The sequence below is a fragment of the Coccinella septempunctata genome, chromosome X, assembly GCF_907165205.1.
Source record: "Coccinella septempunctata chromosome X, icCocSept1.1, whole genome shotgun sequence".
Taxonomy (NCBI): Eukaryota; Metazoa; Arthropoda; class Insecta; order Coleoptera; family Coccinellidae; genus Coccinella; species Coccinella septempunctata.
This window is the reverse complement of record NC_058198.1, coordinates 4,196,752-4,206,152: the sequence shown is the minus strand read 5'-3', so window position 1 is coordinate 4,206,152 and position 9,401 is coordinate 4,196,752. Positions and strand designations below refer to the sequence as shown.

Genomic DNA, 9,401 nt, shown 5'->3' with positions numbered 1-9,401 from the left:
AAATACAGTTGCAAAATTGTGCAATGATAATCTTAAACAAGATTCGCGAGTTGTGAAGAGCGCATCCACCCTTACTCTACTAGAGCCAGGGATATATTACAGATTACTCTTTTGGAGAATAAATATATATCCTTGTGTCTGCATCAGCCATCTCTGAAGGGCAGTACAACGCTACAAGAAGTTGGTCTTTCTCAATGTCAATTCTTATTTCTGATGCCCAGTACTGGGAGTTCCGATTGATCTAACCCTCAAGTAATTGGTTCCCTCCATGCAAATTATATCAATTTGTCATAGAGAGTTGGATTCTTCAAAGGAGTTGCACTGCACTAGGACCTCTAGTTTGCTCACTGTCTAGTTCCAGGGTGCTACTTAACTCTAGTATATGGGATGGGCTCAAGGAGATCATTCACTGCTACAAGTTTCTTTTGTCCAAAGCATTTTTTGCTTCGGTCAGCAAGTTCGACATTTTCTGATGTGATCCAGAATTTTATCCTCCTCCAACAGAATCTGAACCTGCTAGTTTCTGATAGAACTGCTCCTCACAGAATTATGTTTCCTGAAGTGCAACTGAGATGCACGGTACCATCATGCACTGCCACTTATCAGAGCAATCGTAATTATCCACGTCTAAAGGAATGGTTTCGCTAGTGCGTCGGATGCATGCGGTGACTGCAGAATGTGACCACTCATACGCATAACTACCAATAAACAGTCACATTCTAAAGCAGTGCACTGCAGCAGTGTAGTGCAGTACTACAGAATGTGACCGCCTCTCGGTAGTTTTGCGTATGAGTAGTCACATTCTGCACTCACTGGCGCACAAGCGAAACCAGCAAGTGCAGTGCAATGCTTTAGAATGTGACTGCTTCTTGGTAGTTTTGCGTATGAGCACTCACATTCTGCAGTCACTGCATGAATCTGACGCACTAGCGAAACCATATACCTTAAAAAGGACGTAGTTATATCAAAAATTATTAAAACAATCCAACTTTTACCGATTTATTTCCCATTTGAATGTGACTTCAATAAAATCAGTGAAATCACAACACAAAGAACATTTCAACTGAATTATTAAAACTACTAAACTGAAGCTCTTCCCAAATGCCTTATAATCGATAGGTACCTATCAAAAAAAAGTTTCAAAAACGGTATATAGCAGAAATAAAAGGGATAATAAACTCTAGATATCTTATGGGACTAGATTATAAGTGTGAAATTTCGAATTTGAAACCGATGCTTTGCACACCCCTGCTGGATAATCGACTGTGGCAGGCCCCTCGAACTTCCACGAAGTTGGACCACCCACAGTGTATGTTTAGAATGTAAATTCTCCAAATTACATTTACTTTCAGTCTTTGTCACCATTATACCGTATCATCAGATTACATAACAGATAATCTCATGTAGATCTAATAGTTAAAAATTTTATTTATTAATTTTTTTTTGGATTGAAAACATATTTTATGTGTCCACCGCTGTTTTGGCAGAATAAATTTGACGAAAAATCCGTGTCCATTGTGACTTCAGTAGAAATTCTCGAAAATAACTGTCATTGTAATTAATACTCCCCTCTCGCTTACAAAAGTAGGCAAAAACCGACAGTGTTAAAAAAAGTAGAAAACGTTTACGTTATCAAAATTGAATTGAATTGAATTTTCAAAGTTCAAAAAGAAGGACTCCATCCTAATACCCTTCAATCAATATTAAAGCATTATATCATTTTAAAATTTTTCAGTCACATTCAGAATTATCATTGAGTAGATATTCAACCACTACCATGGTTCAGTACTGAACTTGATGATGGTATTAAGTTAAGGTATTATTTAATAACATAAACTTCTGGTATTATCATGAAATATTGTTTCGGATTGATAATGAGAACCCTCAAAATTGAATCCAGCTGAAGAGTTCAACTTTAAGTTGTGAAAACTTGATCATTCATCGGAAAAACCAAAAAGGATTAAAAATCTCACCAATACGCGAATCAATTCAACGGTCAATGCAGCAAAGCCAGCAGATATTGCACAACAAAAAAATTCAATACAATGAAATTTCACAAATGAGAAACTTCAGAAATTACGATTTTCATCGATTATTTTCAATTCAGTGAACGGATATCTTCGATTTTCCGTTTGATCGGTGTACCTAGCGACATCTGTGTATCTCGCCTCGATTCATCTACCGAGGGAAATTGGGAAATATGCGCAGAGCTTGCATACATGATGGGGTTCTCCGTTTCGGATCTAGTCCTAGCCTATTATTATTGTTGCATGTCCTTTTTCCTTTTCGTTGATATTATTATTGACGAGAAAAATGAATTCATGTGCTGGATTTCTATGCCCAGCGTTGTTTCTTCTGCTCCTTGGGTGGCAAGTAGGCCATTGATTTCGTTCAACCAATGAAAGTAATTAAATCCAATAGATAAATAAAAGACGTTCGTGAACTCCGACCTGTGATGGACGGTGCTCGTTAAGAGATGATAATGAAATGATTGTTTATAACAGTAATTAACTCATCTACCTGGGTGATATCGATAAAGTATCCGTGTTGTGGTCTATTTAACGGCGTTTTGTTGAGAAGATGTACTCTGTGACAATGTACCATAATTCCCATTCATTCCCTATCAATTAAAAATGCAGGAACTGTCTTTCGGTCTTAAATGGTTGTATCCTTGTAATAATGTGAGTTGGTGTTATTTTTCATTCATTTTGGCATATGATTAATGTTGCTATCTCGATTTTTTGTGCACTTTGTGAAAGTAAATATCAATGTTTACATACATCTCACTGCAGACCAGATTTTACTCATTTGCTTTCTGTGGATTTTTTCATTTGTTCGATAATTGCGATTATCTCCAATAACTATGCTAGAGATTCTGAAAGAAACTATTTGAATTCTAATTTTAATGCCCATTCTACTTGTTGATTATTACAATTTGTTTCAAATGTAGCAAGTGAGGATGGATTCCCTTTAAGACCAGTGATATGGTCACTATGAATTCTGAGAAAGCCGCTGCCAAGCGCAAACCTGAATCAAATAATGGATCATGTATGGGAACAAGTGTTGATGATGAAGCAGTTCATCATCCGTCAACTACAGATGATTCTCCTAACTTACTCCTATACCGAAAAGTATGTATTCAAGTTTTGAATTAGGATTTTTCTAATGTATAATTGTTATGAGTATTGACCATAGAAATGAATGATTAATACCTACCATCTACCTACTGCAACATATATTAATAAATTGTGTGTTACTGTGACAAATCAGGAACCTACTTACCATTGTTACGTTGACTTAATGATGTGATAATTCAGTCTTACCTGACTCAGCTATGTGTAGAGATAAGACCCTTCTATTACCAAGTTTGATTTGAAAGAATTGAACATTACTGATAGAAGCAATGTGTCGATGATTTAGTTTCTCGTTGAAATGTGGAAATTAAGCACTTTAACAAGAAGAAAGAATAGACGTAAATCATGGGGAGGTGAATTTGATTATTGTAGTGAGAAGAATGATTTTTTTTCACAACGGGGTATTTTTCAAAATGCTAGAATTGCTATCCTCAAAAAGGTAGGAGTAAGTAGCATGTCATTCAGTAGGAGTGAAAAGAATGATTCGAACTCAAAGTTTCTTGTATATCTTGTCTTATTTAGAATGAAGTTCAATCGTTAAACTTATATAGTGCTTTATCGTGATTGAAAAAAAATCTTCAGTTTTTTGCTATTCATTGTGGCAACACAATGTTTTCGTCACAGGATGGAGCTGTTATTTTCTTTGAAGGGGATATACTGATGAGATGTTCACAGTACTCTCAATTTTTCAGATGGAAAAAATCGTGGAAAAAATGCAGGATGAAAATACTGGTGTTCCCGTAAAAACTGTCAAAAGTTTCATGTCGAAGATTCCATCAGTATTTACAGGTTCCGATCTCATTATGTGGATGATGAAAAATTTAGATGTTGAAGATCAACAAGAGGCCTTGCATCTAGCACATCTTATGGCAGCGCATGGTTATTTCTTTCCTATTGATGATCATATGTTGACGGTTAAGAACGACAACACATTCTATAGATTTCAAACGCCATATTTTTGGCCTTCAAATTGTTGGGAACCGGAAAATACAGACTATGGTAATTTTTCCCTTCTTTATTTTGCATGCAAATAATTGATTCAATTTTACAGCTGTGTATCTTTGTAAGAGAACTATGCAAAATAAGACTCGTTTAGAATTAGCGGACTATGAGGCTGAAAATTTAGCTAGATTACAGAAAATGTTTTCAAGAAAGTGGGAATTCATATTTATGCAAGCTGAAGCGCAGAGTAAAGTCGATAAAAAAAGGGATAAACTGGAAAGGAAAGTTTTGGACAGCCAGGAGAGAGCTTTTTGGGATGTTCATAGGCCTATGGTAGGTTTATTATCATTATTTTGATCTGAATTTGGAATCGCAGGAATTTTCAATGTTTTCGATGTACTTTTAGCCCGGCTGTGTGAACACAACTGAAATCGATATAAAAAAAGCGTGCCAAATGAACAAACCAATTCATGGAATTAAAAACATGACAGTAGATTCTCGTAAAATGTCACCATCTACTTCAGGCGTTGAAAACTTGGCATCTGTAGATATTCTTAAGAAACAAGTTGAACTACTCAGGACCAGATTGGACAGGCGAAATATTAAGGTCTCTAAAGCAGCTGAATCGTAAGTTATTTGACTTTCTGTAATGCACATTTCGAAATCGGTTATCTTTCAAGGTTGATAGCTTATTACGAACAATACCTGGAGTATGACTGCTTTTTTGTTGCCCCCGAGTATCAAAACCCATGGATAAGTGATAATCCAGAGCTCTGGGAGCAGGAAAAGGTGGCCAAAGACATATCAGCTCGGCGGGTGAAACGTTGGGCTTTCAGTTTGAAAGAGCTCTTGCAAGACCCTATAGGCCGTGAACATTTTATAAAATTTCTCGATAAGGAATTCAGCAGTGAAAATTTGAAATTTTGGGAGGCTGTCCAGGAATTGAAGTCATTGCCACAAAGTGAAGTTCAAAATAAAGTAACAGAAATATGGGCCGAGTTTTTGGCACCTGATGCAAGTTGTCCCATCAATGTGGACTGCCAATCGTATGAGGTGACAAAAAAGAATATGGAAAGCTTGGACCGCTGGAGCTTCGACTGTTCTGCTGTAAGAACTGTCAAGACATTATGTTTAGCTTGATTGTAAGCTTTGAATTTGTTTCAGGCCCATGTTTATCATTTGATGAAAAGTGACAGTTACTCTAGATACCTTCGTTCAGAGATGTACAAGGACTTCTTGAATGGCTCCAAGAAAAAAGTGAGTTATTCAAAGTGAAATAAGAGCTCTTGAAATTTTAATTGATTTATTTATCTTTTTGAATAATTTCTGAAGCATAACCTAGTTTCATCTTTTCATCCTATTTTACCGATCGATTTCAATGTGGCATGAATTCGGTGTTCTCCATCAGAACCTTCATATACCTATGAATTGTTCCTCGATTCTTGTGAAGTCTTGGGTGTGTTCAATAACTCTGAACGATTCTTTTGGAATTTTGGATGCTAATTGGTCCACAGAATGTCGGTCCCAGCATGTTTGTATGGTGCATCCATCCAAATTAGTTGAGGGTTGAAAAATACCTGTTTTTAGGCGGACAAATGGGTTCTGCAATGCTTGTGGCTTCCTCAGTGACAATGTGAGGATTACTTTTTAGCTCAACATGGGATATGCCTTAAGAGTAAGTTGGAATTCTAGCTTGAAGATTCTCCAACGCAATCGACTAACCAAGCTCTTCTTCTAACTTTTCCTTCCATCTAGCCTTCTTGGGATATCTATTGCGCTGTATAAAACGCCGTTATTCTAAATGTTGCATCGTAATATTCTTGAGAGCTAATCCGTTAACACTAACTACATAACCTAATACTAGGGAGTACTGTGGATCAATTAAGTATAAACCTATGATGGGCCATAATACTTTTTTTTTATTGAAACTATCATGCGGTTTAACCTAAATATGGGGATTACTGTAGATCAGTGGAGTTTAGAAAGAGGATGTGAGTTTGAACTTATGGGGAGCCATAATTGATTTTCCTCATTGAAACAATCACGCAGGCTTCTCTAATCTAACCTAGCCTAACCCAACTAGGAGAACTACTGGGGATCATAATAGCGTAGAAAGAATGGAAGATTCTAGTTTACTAGGATATTGTCGATTAAAAGATAGTCGTAATTTTTTGCTACATTTTAGCAGTAGAGTGAATCTTTTCTTTTTCATGTTCTATTAGGGAATCATATTTCTTGAGCCTTATTTGATAATGTTGATGTTGGAAGAAATTAGATCACCGCCTTTTTTTCAGACATCTGTGAAAGGAATTCGTTCAATAGTGTCTTTCACAGCACGAAAAGATAACATCACCTAGTTGGACTGACCAGAAATAGAATGTAACTCTTTGTTGTAACTTATCTGTTTGAAGGTAAGTTTGAAATTCGACAATACAATATGGAAATGTGTCACTATTTTAATCTTTTCTGTTTTTTCAATTTTCAACATCTATAGTGGCTTTTTTTTCCCTCGTGAAATACGTAATGATGTGTTCATAAACTAGCCGATTTAAAATTTCAAATGCAAGAAATTTTATGTTAAAACGAGGGGATTAAAGATTATGTGATATTAGCACAAATTCGTGAAGTCATATTCACATAAATATACAACTATGTATTTTAATTATATTATCTACAAATTCAAGTATTTATTAGTCACTATATTTATTGAGATTGGAATCTTACATCATCAAATCATTTCTAAAAGTGATTTTTATACTTTATGCTGGAGTAGTATGTTTATTTTATGCTTTTATTATGATGGGAAAATGCGGTAAAAAATATTAATATCACCAGTTTTTTTTTTAAGAGGCATTCATCCATTTTTGCCTCTTATGAATTATTTAATTTATTCACCAGTGAGTCATGAAAAATGAGGAGGCTATGATCATAGTGTATATTTTTGGACTGAAGTGATATTGTTTGAAAGCTTTAAAATAATTTTATTCGCCAAATAAAATTGAGGGGATAATTATCTTCCAGAATAATGTTGGCTTCATTGTAGAAGTACAAATTATCCCCAGTTGTTTTAGATTGCCTTATTCGATAATTTTTTTACTTCTTCACCTGATTATGATATATTTTCTTGATTAGTCATTTGTTATTGAGAGGGTACAAACATCAAGGTTTTTAAACAGTTTCAGTGAATTTTCGTAACTGCTGATCCATCATGAAAATATATCGTAATTCATTAATTTTGGAATTGAATACTGCCATAGTATATTTGAACTGTTAAGGCGTCAGTATCAGAATATAATGCAATTTTTTCATCAATTTTTTAAATTGAGCCTATTTTCTTAGGGTGAACTCTGATTCCGTAATCGGCTAATTCAGAAATATTATGTGGAAGTGACATAATTTACCGTAAAAAAATTATATTGATGAGGAAATTGCCACTTTTTATGTTCTGATACTTTGATAATGTTAAAGTACCGATATATTAAATTAAACAACTCAAGTCTTTCACTTAGGATACATTTATAAATTCTTTATTATTCGTTTTATAGAAATGTAGCGTATTGGTACGAAATGGATCATTGTTAAATTCCTGTATATCGTATAGTTATCAAATAGTATGAAACATATGTGTTATGTATCGTGAAAAATATTGAATATTATATCACACAAAAAAGCTCACAATTTATGATGAGACATCATTTAAGAAATCACAGTGAAAGAATAAAGTTAAACTAACTAAAATTCTTTCATCATATTAAAGTGAATCAAAAAAACGCATAATACAGTGAAAAATTCGCCTTTATCCTATTTATTATTCATTGTAAATTTCCTCTTTTATAGAATCAAAGTTCCTTGTTTTTTTATCTAGGTATACAGTATTAATATTTATTTTGGAATATAGTTTTCATAGGTTTTTCACTACAATATTTGCTCTTATATGTTTCAATGCTTTTTTAAAATGCGGGTCTCATATGAATAGTTAGGTTAAACGCAAAATAGGCTTTTATAAAATGGGATAAAAGTTAGTGAGAATTCTTACTATACCATTTCCAATTATTATTAAATTTGTTGATATTTGAAATTAGGAGCAATAATTCAAATACTCTAATGTGAAATGAAATTCCCAGCCTTAATAGATTCTTCGCGTTTATTTGTTTGATTATTATACTACATATTTGTATGTGATAGTATTTTCAGTTAATATGTGTAGTACGCTAATCAAATACGTGAAACTATAAATTTATAAATTGATTTTTGATTTGCGTACCAAATTTTGATAAGTTGCTGTATGGACCATGACATTTTTTTGGAACAACAGGAAACATATCTTTCTTTGGCAATTTTGTCAAAAACTTGGTCTGTTCAATTAATAATGAAACATATCAGTTGATGAAGACGAGATAACTGACTGAGAAGAGAAAAAGATTTGATAAATAAAAAAAAAATGGTTGGAGATGATGATGTAATAGAATTGATCTATGCTTTAAGTATAAGTAGGTGATGAAGGTGTAAAACTCTGCTATAAAAAGGAATTGGAACTGTTTATACAGCTAACAAATATTTCTCATAATAGCATAAACCAGCACATCAGTTTGAAATATCGCGCAGCAATCAACTGTAAGTTGGATGCTTTACGTATACCACATGAGGATTTATCATACTCGAATGTTCAAAATATTATTTTTCATTTCATTACTTCATGTAAAAGCTTTAATATAGCTTGTGTAAAACAATGTGACTGATGAGACAACAATAATCCATAAGTTAATACTTTATGTGCTTTCAAGTGTTAATGATAGATTTTCTTTTCAAAATTTAATGACTTTAGGTTTCTGAATTTGTACATATTCGGACATTGAAGATGGTTAACATTAGTACACTGCAATTGCGACTAGTTGAAACCAAAATCGACAAATGGTACACCTATACATATTAAACATCTTTTTAATTGCGAATGTTGAAGTAAATTATTAGCATGTTGAATAATGCTGACATCGCTTAGTAATTATGTTATGGAATTGATTGATATTGATATTTCCCAGTAGATTTTGTCTATTTTAGAACGTTATTCAATACCAACTCCTAATTAAAATAAAGTAATACATGTGGAAGTTTTTTTATTTGATTCCCACATGAACATTTCTAGCCTGAAATATCAATTTCTCCATCCTGTTCATTCACATTTTCCATAACCTAGTTCCTATTAAACTATTAACTTCTTTCCTGTGCCAAAACTAACAATATATATCCCTCACATCAAGGAAGTACTTTTGGAATATGGTGATCCCCACAAATTCACCTATCAGTAAACCCGAAGGGTTTTATAAG

The 9,401-nt window shown here is 33.7% G+C and overlaps 1 protein-coding gene across 6 annotated transcripts; it reads left to right on the top strand.

The window, feature by feature from the left end:
• Positions 1-2,275: 2,275 nt before the first annotated feature.
• LOC123321340 (regulator of G-protein signaling 7) lies at positions 2,276-9,184 on the top strand. Of its 6 annotated transcripts, none has more exons than XR_006538854.1 (10): positions 2,276-2,681; positions 2,951-3,131; positions 3,827-4,133; positions 4,186-4,409; positions 4,483-4,703; positions 4,757-5,183; positions 5,241-5,333; positions 5,409-5,607; positions 5,664-5,751; positions 6,371-9,184. XR_006538854.1 is itself a non-coding variant. In XM_044908836.1 (9 exons), the coding sequence occupies exons 2-8, from the start codon at positions 2,985-2,987 to the stop codon at positions 5,703-5,705; spliced, it is 1,461 nt and encodes a 486-aa protein (XP_044764771.1). In that variant the 5' UTR covers positions 2,276-2,681; positions 2,951-2,984; the 3' UTR covers positions 5,706-5,751; positions 6,371-9,184. The 6 variants fall into 6 exon arrangements, 3 of the variants coding, with proteins under 3 accessions (XP_044764771.1, XP_044764769.1, XP_044764770.1); XR_006538853.1 differs by having other exon boundaries at positions 5,409-5,611; XM_044908836.1 differs by lacking the exon at positions 5,409-5,607.
• The last annotated feature ends 217 nt before the right edge of the window (positions 9,185-9,401 follow it).

Excerpts from the sequence above, each read along its gene's own strand:
- LOC123321340 (XM_044908834.1), top strand. The coding sequence starts at position 2,985 with ATGGTCACTATGAATTCTGAGAAAGCCGCTGCCAAGCGCAAACCTGAA. Across the intron at positions 3,132-3,826 it reads ACTTACTCCTATACCGAAAA|ATGGAAAAAATCGTGGAAAA; the intron begins GTATGTATTCAA and ends TCAATTTTTCAG. Across the intron at positions 4,410-4,482 it reads GGGATGTTCATAGGCCTATG|CCCGGCTGTGTGAACACAAC; the intron begins GTAGGTTTATTA and ends ATGTACTTTTAG.